This window comes from Psammomys obesus, unplaced genomic scaffold (assembly GCF_907164565.1).
Source record: "Psammomys obesus unplaced genomic scaffold, mPsaObe1.curated_primary_1811, whole genome shotgun sequence".
Lineage (NCBI taxonomy): Eukaryota > Metazoa > Chordata > Mammalia > Rodentia > Muridae > Psammomys > Psammomys obesus.
In genome coordinates this window covers 4362481-4381754 of record NW_026587556.1, presented here as the reverse complement: position 1 = coordinate 4381754, position 19274 = coordinate 4362481, and the positions used below count along the sequence as shown (strand labels likewise).

The 19274-nt window shown below is 39.0% G+C and overlaps 2 protein-coding genes across 2 annotated transcripts; one reads left to right on the top strand and one right to left on the bottom strand.

Annotated features, from left to right (window-relative positions):
- Window positions 1–4753: 4753 nt before the first annotated feature.
- Window positions 4754–15716, bottom strand: Psma2 (proteasome 20S subunit alpha 2). Its single transcript, XM_055603962.1, has 8 exons — window positions 15649–15716; window positions 13246–13322; window positions 12435–12567; window positions 10622–10744; window positions 9231–9312; window positions 6611–6684; window positions 5099–5156; window positions 4754–5013 (listed from the first exon to the last, which is right to left on the bottom strand). The coding sequence occupies exons 1-8, from the start codon at window positions 15687–15689 to the stop codon at window positions 4897–4899; spliced, it is 705 nt and encodes a 234-aa protein (XP_055459937.1). The 5' UTR covers window positions 15690–15716; the 3' UTR covers window positions 4754–4896.
- A 176-nt stretch (window positions 15717–15892) lies between these two features.
- Window positions 15893–18795, top strand: Mrpl32 (mitochondrial ribosomal protein L32). Its single transcript, XM_055603940.1, has 3 exons — window positions 15893–16069; window positions 17491–17672; window positions 18392–18795. The coding sequence occupies exons 1-3, from the start codon at window positions 15943–15945 to the stop codon at window positions 18644–18646; spliced, it is 564 nt and encodes a 187-aa protein (XP_055459915.1). The 5' UTR covers window positions 15893–15942; the 3' UTR covers window positions 18647–18795.
- The last annotated feature ends 479 nt before the right edge of the window (window positions 18796–19274 follow it).

Below are 19274 nucleotides of genomic sequence, written 5' to 3'. Positions count from 1 at the left end.
CCGCCTGCTGGGTCCCGCCTCCGGCATTACGTGGTTCCGGCCGGGTGAACGCCGCGTCCCAGGCGGCGGCGCGGCGGCCATGTTTGTTGAGGGCACCGGGCTTCGGCCACCAGAGGAACGGAAAGCTGAGCTCCGGGTGAGCAGAGACTAGTCAAGGGCTGTTTCTCGCTCTCACTGAGTCCTGAATACTAAAACTTCTTTGGATCTCAGGTTTGGTTATTTAAAAAAAAAAAAATGAAAACCGGAGAGTTGTCAGGCTCCAAACGACACTCGGAAGCACTTTTAGTTGCACCATCCTGGTCTTTGCATAGGAGCCTTTAAATGTGCTGCCTGACCGAACAGAGCAGAGAACTGCGTAGCTAGGGGTATTTAGCCAAGTGGAGTGTCCAAAACTACCCAGAAAAAAAATTTTGAGAAAGCACACCTAATTTTAAATATTAGACCTCAGTTGTCATCTTTTTCTTCAAGTAGCTCCTGAGCGCTACTTGAAGGATGGGAGTAACTGCATCTTAAAACGGGAGCAGTATTTCATCCAGTGCTTACTCCGGCCAGTGCTAGTCCACATCTTACACACCGATTTATTTTGTCCTAAACTGAAAGGTAGATAGATGTATTTTGCTCCCGAGCCACATACAAGTTATTTAAACCCGGACAGCCCCTATAAATGCCTCCAGCAAAGCCTAAAACACCTGGCAGGGTTTATCAAACATAAATTTCAGAAGGGCTTTGGAATTTCAGGTGTCTAGATGGGACTCAGAATTAAAAATAGATTTCTTAAAAGAAAACAAAACGAAACAAAAAAAAAACTTCATTGAGAACACATGAGAGTTCTCTCTTCCATTTGGTATAGCTGGCCTGTTCTTCATACTTCCCCAGAAATAAGTTTATGGTGTAGGTAAACAAGGGTGCTAGATTAAAGCCCAACAAAAGATAGGCACCGTTATGAAGTGCGAAGTTTTTTGATTAAAATGTTGCTCCTCTGGGTGCTCCCATCTTCCATTACTCATCCCTTCCACCTTTCCCCTCTAAACAGTGAAAAAACAAAACAAAACAAAAAACCTCCAAAGAAATCTTGACATTCACAATCTACAAGAAAGTAGGTAGGCACCACACTCATTCAAACTCAACAATTCCAAACATTCTTTCGTTTGGAATTTGGAGGACAGAATTGGCTCAGGAGTTTTTTAAATAGTACCTTGTAACTGGACCAGTTACTTTGGCCCTCAAATAAGCTTCTTCATTTAAGGGCTGGAGGCATAACATAGGAGAACAGCTCTTCAAAGTAAAGGCAGTATCTCAAATTTTAAACATCAATGGACTAGAAAGTATAGTAAGAGATTGAAAAAGAGCAAAATCCAAGAGTCAGATATTCACTTAACAGAAACTTTAGGTCCATAATCAGGAAAATTTTAAATATACTAAAAAATTTACGAAGAAAAGTTTTGTTTTTTTGAGACAGGGTTTCTCTGTGTAGCCTTGGCTGTCCTGGACTCGCTTAGGTAGAGCAGGCTGGCCTCCTTGAACTCACAGAGATCTGCTCGCTTCTGCCAGGATTACATCTTCCCTACAGCTTACACCAACAGTGCCCGGCTGACATTTTTAATTTTTGTAGTGAAGGACCTACTTGGGTGTTCAGTGAAATGAATGTTGATTAACTTAGCAAATGTTCTCCCTTTGGCAGCACGTTAACTAAAACTGGGGTGATCAAGAGGATATTAGCATGGCCCCTACAAGAGGACACAAATTCCAGAAGCACTCCATATTTAAACAAACAACAAAAAGCTCACCAAAAGGCAAATAAAATCACTGTGAAACTTCAGAAAGATGAAAGAAAATTCCAGAAGCCACAGAGAGAAAGTAAGTTGTACGGTAAGAATTGTAAGTAACAAAAAGGGCCATTGGACTGGTTACCAGAAAATTACGATTCTAATCCAAGGAGAGCACGATCCCTTCCAGTGACATCAGTTTGCTCTTTACTGTGGGGCAGAGCTTAGACTTGGGGAGTTGAAAAGCTTGTAGACAACCAGACAGGAAAATGAGTTACGTTAAATACATACCAACAGTCCGTTATTTTCACCTGTGCTAATTTAATGAAAATCCAAAAATTTCCTAAAGTGCTTAGTGCCCCATTATAAACCAGTTTTCCCTTTCAAGTCCCCTTTTACCTGGCCCCCATGTATATTAATTTTAATAACAGCCGTGTCGAAGCAAAATTCATGGTAAAGAATTAGAGACAAGTCTTTCAGATACAAATTTAAACAAATGTTGGGAGAAGCTATGAACACTGGGAACATAACACACAAGATTAAAAGAAACTAAAATCCACCAGCCTAAAATGGTTTAAGAATATTTGAGGATTCAGTGGGTCACTACATCAAAGAATGGATTTCTAGAACAACCAGGACAAAGGCCAATGAGAATTATTTTATTCAGTCTTGTGAACAAAGGGGATGGAGTTTTGGCAGCTTTGTATTTAACAGAGGCACAAGAAAGCTGACCCTGAATCTAATCTGCTTCAGTTACTTCTCACCTCTCTGTTCTACAGAATGGCCTCCGCTGCACCTGTTTGCACTTTTCCTGTCCTATGTACCTTTGCTTTCCTCTCTTTGATTTATAAATGTTGACATTCTTCTGGTGGTTTTAGACCCAGGATTTCCTGTGTATCCCTGGCTGCCCTGTAGCTCTATAGAGCATTCTGGCCTCAATCTCAAGAGATGCACCTGTCTCTGCCTCTGAATGCTAGGATGAAAAGCATGGACAGCCACCACCAGACATCCTGATTTAAATTTTAATATTGAACATCAGGGAGCTAACCAAATTGAATAGCAGCTAACAGAAATCCGTCTTTTCACCTACAATATCAAGTTTAACCGCTCCCCCACTTCACCCCCCCCAAAAAAAAGGGAAGGGGAAAAAAAGCCTCTAATTCAGTGGTTCTTAACCTCCCAAATTATTTTTGTTGCTACTTAACTGTAATTCTGCTGTTGTGAATCATAATGTAAATATGTTTTCCAAAAGTCTTGGGCAAACTCTGTGAAAGGGTCGTTCAACAGCCAAAGGGATCACGGCCCATATGCTGAGAACCACTGCTCTCATTTCTTTGCACACTCAGCCGGCTACTAAGTTAAAAGTTGACTTTTAAAAAACTCTTCATTATACTACTGTTCTGGATTCAAATACACCAAGGCCCATTTTTAGATAATGCTCTCAAGACACACCTTTTATTATTTTAAATTTATTCTGGGTTTTGTCTGCATGTATGTCTGTACATGTGTGTATGCCTGGTGCTCACGAAGGTCAGAAGGGGATTTCAGTTCCTCTGAAATTGGAGGTATAGATGGTTGTGGGTGTTGGGAACTGAATCCAAATTCTCTGTAAGAGCAATGAACGTTCTTGACCAATGAGCCATCTCTCCAACCCCTCAAGACTATCTTAAAGTAGAAGAGCAGTACAGGGTAACGCTCACAGCTCAAGCACCTGCAGTGCAGTGTGAGAACTGGAGGTGTGAGAACTGTGGGTAAACAGGACCCACAGACACGAGGGGCAGCTTTAGTCCCAGCATTCAGAAGGTAGAGATGGCATCTACAGAGCACACAAGCTCTGGGATCAAGTGACAGACACTGTCGAAAAATAGACACTATAACCGTACAAGGCACCCAGCATCAATCACTGGTACCCACATGCACACGTGCCCACACACAAACCACGGACATGCAGTAAATACACGAGTAACTCCTGAAGGTCAAGGTGCTACCTTCCCATCTCTTAAAATGTCACTGCCTCCCACTAACAAGATACAGATATATAGTAATGGTAGAACGTAAACAGCATACCCTGTCGAAAATATTCTAAAGCTACTTCTAAATTTTATCTAATGTTGGTCAAAATCTTTTCAATTATTACACCATACATTACATTTAAACTGTCTACCTCTTCATATTGATAACAACATTCATAAACAGCCTGTTCTATAAGAGTGTCTTTATCCTAAGATGCCTGGGGGTGGAGGAAATCCGATTAAAATAATGCACCATGCTTTCACAAAGGAATGGCTTTAAATACCCCAACTATTTGCTTGCTTCGAAGGACCTTACAGAGGGAGGTGCAGCTCTGACCTTAGTATTTAGTTACCAGTATTTATATTTACCCTTACGAAAGTTCTACCATAATCTAGGGAATCTTTTTACAGTTTATGTACATGAGATGGAGAAACAAACAGCACACCATGCTTTGTTTACTGAAGGAGACTGATTTGGTTTAACACTCCCTTGCTATAGTACCACTGCAGACTACTCCAGGACCTCACTGATCACACCCAACGCGCTGAACACATTCCTAGCCTAGTTCATGAATTTATCAATAGTTCTAAAAGCCATGATGTATATTAAAAACCAGAGCTGTCCTTTATATTAAAAACCAGAATTGTAGCTGATAGTAAAGGGGACAATAAGATCTAATAAAAATATATGAAAAGAGTGATTTTATCATTCTACTTTGCAATGTATGATGAAGTGAGAAAGCATGTGCAAATTTTACTGTTAAAAACTACAAAATTGGGGGACTGGAGAGATGGCTGAGAGGTTAAGAGTACTGGCTGCTCTTTCAAAGGTCCTGAGTTCAATTTCCAGAAACCACATGGTGGCTCACAACCATCTATAATGCGATCTGGTCACCTCTTCTGGTGTGCAGGCATACATGCAGGCGGAACACTGTATACATAATAAATAAATAAATCTTTAAAGGAACCTACAAATTGATTTTAACAGTTTATTATGACTATTATCTTAAAAATGTGAATCCATTAAACCATGTAGAAATAAGTCTGCACAAACAAAACATACTTTAAACATGTGTAAGTAGATGGGCTGTGAGATCTGGATTGTCCAGGCATCTTCTTCATGCTATGGCAGCTAAGTAATCCCTCACTTCAGTTGGGGTAAGCCTCCTAAAGCCAGCTTCATTGCAGATCCCAACTTCTATGTTATCTTCTGTCATTTGCCCTTCAAAACTTTCCTAATTAAGGAGAGAAGGAAAATGGTCAATTTCATAAGCAGTTCATTAGAACATTTTACATTTACTTGGTAAATGCTGCACTAACCTTCAGGGTTAAGATGGCTGTATGAATGGCATCTTCCAGTTCCAGGTCCTCGTTATATCTAAAAACAAAAAAAAAAAAAAAAAAAAAAGGAAAGCCACAATGTTACAGCACTGTTTAGACGACTATTTTAAATAAAAGGATAGTAAAAACATGAAATCTTTTTTTTTTAATCTAACCCTCTTAAAAATACTAAGTTGTAAAAGCATTCCCTAATCATCAATGAGACCACTGTCCCCAAATAATAAAGTGAGTGAGGCTTGCCAATGAACTTCTAACACCATGGAAAAAACTTCATTATGAAAGTGCACTTGGGCTGGACTGATGGCTCAGTGGTTAAGAGTGTTGCCTGCTCTTCCAAAGGACCCAGGTTCAATTCCCAGCACCCACATGGCTGCTCACAACTGTCTGTAACTCCAGTTCCAAGGGATCTGACACCTTCACACTAATGCACATAAAAAATGCACTTGTATTCTTTAGCAATACTACAGTAAGTCAGACTGTCGCTAAAATCTTGTTATTAAAGTTACACCACAGCATGCGCCTTTCATTAATACATAAAAGCTAAATTGCTTTATCAAGACTGAGTTTACAATTTGCTTAAAAGTCTAAGATCTTTAATCATCTCACCATGAATATTATGTGAAAAATATACAGAGGCTTTATCTGTTACACCTCAGTTATAAAACATCCTGTTCAAAACATCAGAGACTTGTGGAGGACAGTGATCACAACGAATCCACAACTGAGCTGTGAGTGAGTGCAGCTGTTTGTGCTCACCATCAACAGCAAATTTTTACTCAGTCCTCAGTTTTCTTTAGCACACACAGACATCATGTGATCTGCTCAATACCAACTACTGGTCTTACAATTTTCGTTTTGTTTGAAACAGGCCCTTATTTTGTAGCATAGCCTGAAACAGCCTTCTGTAATCCAGGCTTTCCATAATTTGAAGCAATCCTCCTGCCTTAGCCTCACAATCACCAGGATACAGCATGGGCCTCCATATCCAGCTACCTCCATTTTTAATTTTTATAAGTCATTATTAAACATTCTACTCTAAATATATATTTTAAGAAATATGATTGATAAAATAAACTACAAAGTAAACATTTAAGAAACAACCAAAGACTGGGCATGCTGGCACACCTCAGGAAGCAGAGGCAGATGGATCCCTGTGAGTCAGAAGCCAACTTGGTCTACACGGTGAGTTCATGAAGAGCCGGGGCTACTTAAGAGAACTGTCTCAACCACCCCATGACCCCATTTAAATAAATATTTAATAAAAAAACGAAGCAACGTTGAACTATATCCGTAAGAAATGAACTAATATCACCACTAAATACATTGAAGACTAGGAAAACAAGGTATTAGGATGTTTTCTCTTTTATTTCTAACAAGACTCAAATAGAAAGTGATACAATGAGCTTGTTAGATCCATGAGATTTATCATTCTAAGAGTTCTGAAATCCATTTAGATCAGTCTGCCCAGGAACCCAATCCTGGGAAGCCTACCTTTTCTCAAGGAAGGTTTTCCCATTCACGTAGTTCTTTCCCATTGCTGTGGCCTTCCAGGCAAAGTAAGCTCCCTAATCAGGAGAGACAAACATTTTAAAACATTCACATGACCATAGTACTCTGATAACTGTGTTTAACTCTAATCGCTCTCTAACTTCTAAACTCATTATTTACTGAAGTTAAATGGCAGTTCCACAGAAAAGGTTTGGCTTAAAGGCTGTAGAACAAATGACAAAGAGTCATGAAGAAACTCAGAGGTTAATTTTAACTGTGGTAATAGTTTACTCTGGTGTTTATGTATGTACACATATATACACATATCAAAACTTATCAAACACATAACGGTAAGTGCAAATAATGAAAAATAAAGATGTATTTTAAAGGCTAGATAAAAGGAAATAGGAATTAAATAGCAAGAACAATATTTAAACATAATGGACTGTACGAATCTAAAACTGTCACATTATCCTGAAAACTAGTGAGCACTCATCACTCATCATCTTCAGTGAATAGAGATGGCTTTTCATTGAAGGTATCAGGATCTTTGATTTTAGTGGGCTCATAAAATATTGGCAACAGTGAAAGGTTCCTTAATATTTACCATAAAAAAATTAGTTCAAAATCAATATGCAAAAAATCCAAGGTGTTTTAGGCAGCTCTCCCCATACTACCTAAGTGACATCACCACATTGCCTCATCCTGCATTAAAAAGGCCATCACACCACACAATACCAATCAACACAGACTTGAGACTGTGGTGTCTGGACTGTGATTAAAAAGTTTTCTGCTTTTATAGAAACATGATGAATTAATAACAGGGAATAAATGTTTTCCTGTCAGCATTACTCAGCCTAGATGCCACTGTTAGAATTTTTATTTTAAAAATTGTTTGAGTTACTGATTTAAGTTTCATAAAAAATTATTAAATGAATTTTGGTTTCAACAATTTTTGAAATGACTCTGAGCATTTTCTGACATTTCCATAGCAAGGATTCATTGTGAAGTGGTATTCTTAGCATTGACAAGTATAAACCAAAATATCAACTCTGGAATTGTTGAAGCTCCAAGGCCCTGCAGATTCTAACATTTGATAAAGACTTAATTCTTTCTGTAAAAACAAACAAGCCCATACATCTCAATACTATGCAAACTTGCTTCTGTTTTTAATAAAAGGTAAAATTATATGTACACCAAAGAACTGTTTTCAGATAGTTGTTTTTTTTTTTTTCCTGATTTACTGTTCGTCAATATTTGATTTGTGTACTTATTTTACATTTATCATGGTTACAATTAACTTTCCTGTGTAAAAAGGAGTAGCAAGTGGAATGTTTAAGAAGCCCTATATGGCTGGGCTTGGTGATATATGCCTTTAACCCCAGTGCTCAGAGAGGCAGAGGCAAGCAGACAAGTCCAGGACAGCCAAGGCTACACAGAAAAACCTTGTCTTCAAAAAAATCCAAACCAAACCAAAAATCAAAATCAAAAACATATACAAATAGAGGAAAGCTTATCAGATAGATTAGAAAAATGTCTTTTAGAGTCAGTAAGAAAAAAAAAATCACCAAAGGATTTTGGAACCCAAGGAATGCCTCCTCTACTGGCTAGGAAGGCAAAACCGCAGGCCAGCCATTTAGCTTCAGAAGCTCACAAACAGTTTCACAATCTATTACTTTTATTTTGCCATTTCAGTTATAAGGTAAGACTGTATGGCTTGCATGGAGAGAACATATAATTACCTAATAATTCATAAACAAAAATTCACTCCCTACCCTTGAACTTTTTCTTAGGCTTCTCCTCAAAGCAAATGATAAAATGTGGACTACTCAGATCCAAATATCAACCCTGTGCTTTAGAAGAAACAGCTCAATCAAGACAGCAATTATAGAATCATTTTGAAAAACACTGAATTCAAGTTAGATCAGTGCTTTTGTTCTAAGAGTCATACTCATGACAGTTCCAGCATCAAACTAATGGCAAAGGTGGTAACACCTAGCCTCTTGTCACACATCTGACTAAATTGTTGAACTATATCCTTAAGAAATGAACTAATATCACTACTAAATACATTGAAGACTAGGAAAACAAGGTATTAGGATGTTTTCTCTTTTATTTCTAACAAGACTCAAATAGAAAGTGATATTTTAAGAGTTTAAGAGACCTAATGAAATTTGATAACTACAATTCATTCAAGTACACATTAATGAATATGACCAAAACAGGGCAAAAACTAATATAGCTTCCTTATCAAAGATGGTGCAACAAAAAACTGAATGTTCAAACAAATGTGTACTTCTTTTACTTTCTAAAAGAAAAAAGTGAAGGGGCTTCAGAAATGGCTTAGCCTTTGAGAACACCCGAGTTCTAGCCCCAGCACCAGGTCAGATGGCTCTCAACTACCTGTAACCAACTCCTCTGGCCTCTACAGGAATGTAAAGTCACATGAACACCCCCCCACACACACACACATATACCTATACTTACAGGTTAAAATAAATCTTTAAAAACAAGTAAAAAAAAAAAAAAATGCTACTAAATGTTAACGTTTCTTGGTTTCAACTTTTATTACATATAAAAAACAATTCTAATAAGTCTTACAAATACATGTAATGATACTTACAGATGGATCTGACTGAAATAAATACGGTCGTCCCTCATTCCACCCACAAATAAGTAAAGAAACACCAAACGGACGAACACCACTGTAGGAAGAAAATAAAAATGATTTGGAATAAAGTAAGAGTTTATATATATTCACAAGTAGATCAGCAAGTAAACTGAGTTAGACTTAACTTTAACTTCTAAATGAACCAATATAAAATGCGTTCTCTTTACCGTTACGAAGAGCAGTAAATCCAAATCAAATGATATATCACCTGTTATGGTTTCACTCCCCAAAAGTTCACCAGAAAATAACTCTCAGTATAACATAATTACAAAATTGCATCTTCAAGAGGTGGAACATGGTGAAGACTTAATAAATTCCATCCTGAGAAAAGAACTGATGCTTGTTTCCCAGAGAGGCTTTGGTCTCAAAAAAGTGGGTTTGTTTCTATGAAGAAAGCCACTGCCCACTTTCTCCTTTCTCATTGTGACCTCTGACCATGCAATCCTAACTGCCAGAAAACAGAAAACCTTAGCAAACCTGGACAGGTAGTAACTAAGACCTGAGCAAAATAAAACCTGGCCCAGATATTTTGTTAGAGCTATACAAAGCGAACTAAGACACACACCTATAAATAATGGTATTACTATCTAAGCATGAAAAAAGACTTCCTAACAAGTTAATAAATGCCTCTTTTCCAACAGGCTTACATATCAGCAAGTGCCTTTAAACTATCTCACTCAGTGTAATTTAAGAATATTGGAGGGCTGAAATGGCTCAGAGGTTTAAACATTGGCTGCTCTCCTGTCTTGAGTAAAATTCCCATCACCCATCTGGTGGCTTACAACCATCTCTAACTGCAGTCTTATGATTGTCATGGAATCCTATATCCCCTTCTGGTGTGCAGACATACATGAAGACAAAATACCCATACACATAAAACACATGAACAAATAAACCTTTTTATAAAAAGAATATAGCTATTAAAATGTTACTACTGTTTGCATGTGCTCATAATCACTTTGGTTGAAAAGCTAAGTACAAAGGCACTAAAGATTAAAAAAAGCACTGGTAAAGACCCCTTTTAAAATCTAAATCTCTGCTGCTGGGTAAGTACACATTCTTTTTCCCCTTCTTTTCTTCCTTTAGAGGCAGTATCTAACTATGGAATCCAATTTTGCCTTAAATTTGTGATCTACCTCCCTCAGTGTCCCAGTACTGTTTACAGGTATGCACCAACACATATTTTACCTTAAGAAATTATTTCGAGTCAAAACAAAAAACAATTATTAGTGATTTCCTTCATTTGATTAGCAAATACAGAGAGACTAAGACTTGTACTTATCTGCTTTATTTTTTCTTCTTCAAATTCATGATACATTTCTCCAAGTGATAAAGTGACTTACCCCGACTGGGTATACTCCTGCATCACAGATGCTACTCTCTGTACCAGCTGGGCTGTGGGAATGGGCTCTTGGTAAACAAGATAGTATTGCTGAGCAAGTTTCCGAGCTCTGTGCACAAGCACTCTAAGGCAATAAAGAGAAAAGTTAAAATTATGACACTCTACTAAGGACCCCACAACTCTCTTCCTCAGAAACACACTGTACATGCTTAGCATGCGTCTCTCTTTAGCAGCTCTCATGGAGACTTAGTCTCACGCTTTACACCTAATTCCAGTGGATTAAGGAAAGAAACATCAGAGACTTACAATAGGAGACAAACAGAAAGAAGCAGGGACTAGAGTACAGTTGAAAGTTGGACAAATGGTTTAGCTGTTGAGGGCTCTCGCTGCTCTTCCGAGGACCCAGGTTCAACACCCAGTACCCACATGGTGCTCACAACCATCTAAACTCCAATTTGGGGGGATCCAATGGCCCCTTTAGCAGCTTGAGGCACTACATGCATGATGTACAGATACAGATGCAGGAAAAATATCCTATTTAGGTAACAGATTTAATTTATAGAACAAGAGTTTCTGTGACTTCTTCTAAATTGCCCCCTTATCTTGAGGAAAGTCCATTTAAACGTCTCTCTAGCCATCCCAAACACAGATGCACACACACATAATTCTGGGTATTTCTGTCAGCTTGTCTTTTTTGTAGTCTACTTCAACTCCACCTACAATGCAGAATAGCCCTTCCAAGATTACAGAAACTGTAAGAAACTACTTTCTACATCACGCATGGACTCGTACTATTGTGATGTTCAATCTTGGTTGTGTCAACATGACTAGAACTGTAATTAACACGGATCTAAGACCCTGTAGGGGATTTTTAAAAATCAGATTATTTGAGGCAGGAAGACCCACCCTAAATTTGGACTACATTTTCTGGTGGCAACACAGATAAAAAGGTCACAAAGGCAGAAATTGCTTTTAGCCTCCTTGCCTCACTCTAGCTAGCTCGTGTCTGTCCTGTTGCTGCCACCAGTATTAAACACAGCCTCTTCAGGATTCCAGCAGAGACTAAAGAGCAGCAGCCTGGTCTGATACACGTCCTTCCCCAGTTTATGGTATCACAGCAGTCTACTACAGTGTTCATTCTACACAGTGGTGTTGAATTTTCCATGGCGGGAGAGCAGATCATGTTCTGAGAATCCTGTTGGCTTATAATTCAAAGTGAAACTCTTATCTTGTTTTATGACATTAGTTTTCTTTTTAGTTGTGTATGACAAAAAGGAAGCTGTCAATCTCTTTCAACCTACTGACAGCCCAACGGAACAGGTGTTACTATCTTTTCCAGTGGAACACAAAGGGAGGGATTCTACCAGCCTGAGTCCTGGCTGGCCACTCAGAAGCCCTTAGTGGCCTTAAGGACATTTATCCCTTTGACAACAGCAGATATAAACAGGATGATGTTAGTCTACATGGTACATGCTTTCATTGTTGCCTGAATCACCGTAACAATATTTTATTATAGCATGAATGCATTTAATCATTAATCAAATCATTAAGTTGCATCAGAAGACCAAAGCCCTTCCTACCAAGTCCTTGGATGGAGGAAATGGGATAGTGATGAAAAAAAAAAAACACTGGTGAGAAAAGCATGTAATTTATCACCTCTTCTACAACAGTGTATCACAAGATTAACCTCCATTAAGTAATCCTTACAGGCAAATTAAACTTAGCTCTCATCAAGCTGCCATGACTGACTGAAACAACCACACAGAGGGATTAAATACGAGGCGATGGAAAAACAGTTAACTAGGATATAGCACCTGTAATCTGGGCCCATGCCACTGTACACCAAGCCGATGTGCTTGGTGATCGGCTCCACTTTGTGTACACTCCTTTCATCGTACAGGATGGACTTCTGCTTTTTCTCAGTTGCTAACACTACACCATTTGCAGCTTAAAAGAAAAAAAAAAGACAAATATTACAACGTGTTTCTCATTAGCTTTCTACTTACAAGTTTAAGTATTAAACAAACTTGTTGCTATCTCTAGATTACAAAACCTTTTTTGGATTCTTATACAAAAATTACCTAAAAAAATAATAAATTATCTCTGTCACTGGTCATTTATACCACACAAACAAACAATCCCCATAGCTGCAAGTATTAGCCAAGCTCCCTCAATATCTTCAGGTTTATTGGTTTTAAAACAATTACCTTGGTTAATCCTTCTAATATAAATGATAAATTTCTTTACAAGGATACTAGAACATACAGTAATTTTATATTTAGATGTTTGACAAACAGCCCTTTATAAAGAAGATAAAACTTCCAGAGAAAAACAGAACCAGTGAAAAAATAAAGCAATATTCGTTTTCTCAGGAAAAAAATTACGTATGAATTATCACAATAGATTAACATACTGTATTTGCTATAAAATTTAATTATTGAGTTGAATGTTATTTTTTTGAAATTTCAAAATTCTCTAATAAAAGACTATTAAGAATTTATCTATTTCAGAATTATTTTTTAACTTCAAAATGTTCTAAACTAACAAAGTGACTGTTAAGAATTATGCACTTATATCTACTTCAACTATTAACAAGCATCTGAAGTGAACAAAATATTCAGTTACCTTTAATTCCCACTGAAGGAGCCCCTCCAGCTACAGCAGCCAAAGCATACTCAATCTGGACAAGTTTACCAGATGGGCTGAAAAAGAACCAAAGGTATTCTTTTTATTCACACATTTTCAGGCATTTCCTATAGGCATGCCTGACAGGAGGAAGACAGAGAGGTCAAAGCTCACTAGTCTAACCTTCCAGCCACTGAGATGGAATCTGGCTTGCAAGATTTGGATATCCGCATGCAGGGGCACTAACCCTCTTTCCTGCCTTGCTGTTGTTCCCCATCTCTGACTAGCACAGCACTACTCCACTGCCTGCTCGCCACTCACCAGCCTGGACTCCAGGCAAGCATACCATGCAATCAGGCAGCTTCTGTGGCCAGTAACCCCAGGACCCGTGAGACAACACCAGCATCTACCTGGGATCACTTTAACAGGCTTTTAATTACTTTGCTTCTCTTCTTCAGTTCCAAAGCAGCCACCTTTGTACCTTGTTGCCCCGAAATAAATCCTGTACTGACTTCTTGGTTCAGTACAAACAAAAATTACTCACACTGGCATACTCTTGTTCTCTTGTCTACCCTGCAGGTTTGGCCCCATCCATACACCTCCCTCTTCACTGTGGTTTGTTCTGTCTTTATTCTTAAATGTTCAAACATCCAGCTCCTAGCTCCTAGTTTCAAAAATCAACAGGTGTAGGCCTTTCCTGACAAATCAGTCTGAGGTTATATTCCTTTCACACCTTTCAATAAAATTCCCAGCAACAGAAAAATATTTTGCAGAATTCACACCAGTAGGCACCAATTTCTTTTGCTCACTCATCATCTTCAGCCAAACGTAAACTCTAAGAGAACTCACTTCACTTCCTACTTCTAGCAGCTTGTACCACCAATAGTTTAAGACTAAAAACAATGTTTTCTTCCTAAACAGACTTTTAACTAAAAGTTTTAAAAGTTTTGTTATATTAAGGAAATCGGTGAAAACATTCGGATGTTCATTATAGAAGATTCAGGGGCAGAAGATGTAACTCCTATGGTCCAGCGCTTGCCTAGGATGCATGACACAGCATAAACCAGGTATGGTAGTGTACTACTATAATCCCATCACAGGGGGACTGGAGACGGAGAATCCGTCGAAGGGCATCCTGGGTCACTGGCCATTTTAAGCCAGCCCGGGCTACAAATAATTCTGTCTCAAAAATAAATTTAAAACAAAAAAACAAAAAAAACCACTTTCTGATCTATCTATGTTCATTTCTCTCAGCTCCAGTGAGACCACGCATAAGGCTGTGTTTGTTTTGTTTGCAAACGAAGTGACTACCTTGCATAATTTAGCCTCTTTCCCGTATATAATGAAATAATTCGCTACGGAATTAAATGGAATTCACTCAAAGGTTCGAAAACAATAAAAACAAAATTGCATGTGCTTACTTCTTATTTGAAGCTGCAAAGGGCTTTTTTTTAAAAAAAAAAAAAAAGAGGGACAGCATATTGTAAAAAAACTATATTAATTTTTGTTTTCAAAACGAACAAAGTTTCAATATCGCCATAGATGCTCGTGAGCAACCTTAAAAAAGTTCAACTGTCTAAGCTATGGTTAGCTAATCCATAGCTCATCATACATGGGTGGTAGTGGAAAACCAGTATTACACTTATTCAACAAGTAGTTTCAGTCTGCCTTCAGATTTCAGTCGGATCCTTAAGAAAATGTCAAACCTCAGTCCTTTGTCTAAACTATTCTGTGATTTTTCTTAAACAAGGAACAATGGTTCACCTCAACTGCACTTTAAGAAAATAAATTTAATTACTTAAGTTTCTGTCTCATAACAGAAAGGACTAAATCTTCTTTAAAGCATTTTTTTTATTGTTGTTGTTAACGGAGCAAGCAAATCATCGACTTTAGCTTATCAGCTTGAGTGAGCCACGAAAACCTGACAGGAAATCAGCTCTTTCATTTTGTAGTTCTTGGGCTTCTGTGGGAGCACAGAAGAAACCGAAAGCAGCGTGAGCTTCAAGGCACACAGCTGCTAAACGGAGACTTAATATTTCCCAAAAGGAAAAGGGGCGCGTGGATTACCAGGAGTCAGGGTTTCCGAAGCTTCCGCTCAGGCCACTCTGGGCCAGGCAGGGAATCCTAAGCCTGAACAGACCAGATGGAAACAGGCTATCCCAAATCACCCATTTTCTAGTCTAAAGAGGAAGAGCCAGTGGCTGGCTCGGGGCCTCTGGGCTCTCAACCCGTAACTGCGGGCCCGGGCCCAGGCCTGGCACCAAACATGACTCTGCAAAGCTGCGAGTCCAGCCCCATCCCCACGCGATCCTGCGGAAACACCAGCCAGATCCCGGACACCGGGACCAGGCGTAGGGAGCTCCTGTGACCTACGACTCATGGAACCTGGGGTCCCCCGGGTACCTGAATGTAGTCAGCGAGAAGCTGTAACCGCGCTCTGCCATCTTTAAGCCGGAAAGTCTGAACACAGCCACGCCCATGAGCAGTACGTCTGTTTCCTTTAATTGCTCTCTTTTCTCTGATTGGAGGAGAATCGGCCCAGGGGTACCTGGGAATTGGAGTTTCAAGAGCCGAGGCAGCCGGACTTTGACCCGTGCGCATGCGCAGGAGCGGCTTTACGCATGCTCTTAGCAGGGAGTCTGGGGAGTGGGCGGACGTGCGCATGCTCCCAGCAGGCGTCCCGCTGTTGTGAGGAACATGGCTCCCGCGCTGCTGCTGCTGTCGCTTCGGTGGCCAGGGCACCCGGGACCGCTCCAGAGGTGCTGGGAGCTGCTGCAACGGCAACTGCAGCAGAGCTGGAACGGCTTTGCCAGTCCTCAGTGGGGTCCGTAAGGAGACAGTGCTTGGAGGGTGGGTTGGTGAGGGCTTCCGGGTTGTATGAAAGGAACAGCTCATGCGTTTTTGCTTTTTTTTTTGGGGGGGGGGTCTGGTCAATTTTCTTTTTCTTAATTTATTTTTTATTTTTGAGACTACCTCTGTAGCATAGGGTGGTCTGGAACTCGTTGTGTAGCCCAGGCTACTTTCAAACTCCTGGTATCTTGGATGTTAAAACTTAAATTGCTTTGTTATTTACAGCATATCCTAGAAGTGATAGTGCCTGGACAGTCTGAACACAGATATATTCCATTATGTCTTAAACATGGTGTAATAAATTGTCTCCGTGTGCTCATTTCAATACATTCCTTGTCTAACAGGCCAAGAAAACCCCAAGGTCACTCAGGCAGTCCAAAGCTGTTATAAACGACTGGGCTATATGTAACAATACTTCAGGTCTGTTGAGAAAGAATGCCAATATAGAAACCTTTGTTTTCTTTTTTTTATTATTATTCTTTTTTTGGAGAGGAAAAGGAGGGTGAGACAACATTCCTATCCATGTCCAGTCTGGCCTTAAGCCACTGATCAACCTGCTTCAACCTCCTGATTTCTGGGATTTCAAGTATATGCTTGGACAGCTCATGTAGTGGTAAGAAGTCCTAAGAATCGAGCGACCTTTTCCAAGTTTGAAGAACAGAAGGAAGGGTAAAGGAGTGATCTAAGCAATTTAGGAAACCAGAAGTGAAGCACTTTATAGTCTCATAAATAATAAAACTTTTCTTAGCACACAGGTCAAGATTAAATATTAAGGAAGGAACCTATCAGATTTAAAGATGAAAGAGCTAACTGGATCTGGATATTGTGGTACAGATGATGGCCAGTATAGTCATCTCAGTATTAGTCAGAGTCCACGTAGGGAATCTCAACATTAGATTTACTTAAAGATTATTTACTACTAAACCAAGTATCCCATAGTGCAAAAGAGTAGAAATGCCTAATAGACCAGGTGCTTCGGTAGGTTGCACTAACAAAACATTTTTTGAATTATTTTAAACTGTCTTTTGTCTGAGCTTTAGCATATTTTGAAAGCTGGGGCTTATTATTAATGTTTATTGAGTTTAACATTCTAAACAACGTATGTCACGCCAGCCACATGGCTCAGTCGTAAAGGACCTTGCTGCCAAGCCTCAGGACCTGAGTTCTAGCCCCAAGACTCCATGGTTTAAGGCGAGACCTGACTCTGGAAGCTGTCCTCTACCCCTCACATGTGCACACATGCACACAAACACATGTACTTTATACTTGTGTATGTCAAGTAGCAATACACATATTGTTAAAATAGTATTTATAAATAGTCATTTAGGAACTGGAAGTTGATTCTGTATCTGTTTTTTGTTGTTTTGTTTTTTGGTTTTGTTTTTGTGTTTATAGCACCAGCATTAGCAGTCCAGGGTCCATCTGTCCTCACAGAACTACCGCACGATACCAGTGGAAATGAGGAGAATTCCAGCTTTTTAGAGAGTATCTTTTGGATGGCAGCTCCCAAAAACAGACGCACCATTGAAGTTAATCGGTGTAGGAGAAGAAACCCTCGGAAGCTTATTAAAATTAAGGTAATGCGTGCGTGCGTGTGTGTGTGTGTGTGTGTGTGTGTGTGTGTGTGCATGTGTGCATGTATGTGCGTACATGTCTGCACCCACATGCACACTCTCGCAGCACATGCACATAGGCTCTTCCTCAAGTTTTCCATTGAATAACCTGACTGAAGCCAGCTTTATACTAGTCTTCCATCTTGTTTGGCTCAGCATGGATTGTTAAGTAATTTAACTCTTCCTCGATGGATCACCTCATTGTGTTGATGGGCTCCTCATTTGTTATTTGTTGTTTGAAGTCAGAGGACTCGTACAGCTCTTAATTCAAAAGTCGCACGGGATCTACACAAACATTTCTTCTGTAAAAATGTCCAAACTTATTCCTTGACTATGTTTTTAATATTTAATGTGGAATTCACTATACTCACACACATAATGAAAATATTCTACTCAAGCCAGAAGCTAGACAAGAGAATCTGAGAATAGTTTACCCAGAGGCTATACAAGTAAAAGTATACTAGATTGGCAAACTTGAGTTTTAGTTATAATTTTCTTGCCAATTTGAAGTCAATGTTTCTATATTTGTATTTTTTCTGTTAAAGTTGAACTAGATAGTGTATAACCTCACGTAGCGTGAACATTCTCAGACAGCTACAGTGTCAGCATTTTAGGGCTCTTGCTGGTGACTGTACATTACATTGCCTGTTGTTAATATGGATATTTGTTTGTTTGTTTTAAAGAACAATATAGACATTTGCCCTGAATGTGGTCACCTGAAGCAGAAACATGTCGTCTGTGGCTATTGCTATGAGAAAGTTCGCCAGGAGACAAAAAAAATCAGACAACAAATATGGGCTCAAGAGGGGGGCCCTTTTAAAGCTCCTTCTGTAGAGACTGTGGTCCTATACACAGGAGAGAAACCGTCAGAGCAGGATCAAGGGAAGAGGATTGTTGAACGAAGCATAAAGAGGCCATCTTGGTTCACCCAGAATTGACACTAAAGAAGTTAAAAGGGTAATTTCATCGTAAGGCAGTCTCAAAAATCAGGAGTCTTTATTTTCATGTTGTTCGTGTTTTCACATCATCAATGTATTTTGAAATGGACTTTATTATAAATAAACTTAACATTTATGCAAAAGCTGAATAGATTAATATGTGTGATTCTGTAATGCTGTTGGGTTTTAATTAAACCTAAAATTTTCAGTTCAGCACCAAACTAATAAAATTCATAGTAATAAGTTATTATTTGAATTCTTTATAATTTTTTGAAATGATTGTGTCAGTGAGAAAAGGTTTTAGGGCAGGCATATGACACCTTTACATTCAGGCGTAGAAGCGGGAGGATCTCTTGATCTCAGGCCAGCTAGGCTACAAAGTGAGATCCTGTCCCTCCCCCACATACACACAAAAAAAAATTGGTTTCTTCTTTGCTGTTTTAGCAAAATTGTGTTTGGAACAATTTATGTTTTCTGGAACATACTGTGGTAATTTACATAAGTAATAGAAGTAGTTCTTCCCATTTCACATTAATCAGAATCGCATTCTGCGGTCATTGTAGATGCTTGTGAGGTTGTTTGGAAAAAGTTTTTTTGTGTGAGATTAATAAATTCCAGTATATAGAGA

Bases quoted from the DNA above. Each gene is read 5' to 3' on its own strand.
- Psma2 (XM_055603962.1), bottom strand. From the start codon at position 15,689: ATGGCAGAGCGCGGTTACAGCTTCTCGCTGACTACATTCAG. The intron at 5,157-6,610 runs GTAGGCTTCCCA...TTTTGTTTTTAG, and splicing joins AAAACCTTCCTTGAGAAAAG to ATATAACGAGGACCTGGAAC. The intron at 5,014-5,098 runs GTTAGTGCAGCA...CTCCTTAATTAG, and splicing joins CAGCCATCTTAACCCTGAAG to GAAAGTTTTGAAGGGCAAAT.
- Mrpl32 (XM_055603940.1), top strand. From the start codon at position 15,943: ATGGCTCCCGCGCTGCTGCTGCTGTCGCTTCGGTGGCCAGGGCACCCG. The intron at 16,070-17,490 runs GTCCGTAAGGAG...TTGTGTTTATAG, and splicing joins CTTTGCCAGTCCTCAGTGGG to CACCAGCATTAGCAGTCCAG. The intron at 17,673-18,391 runs GTAATGCGTGCG...TTTGTTTTAAAG, and splicing joins GGAAGCTTATTAAAATTAAG to AACAATATAGACATTTGCCC.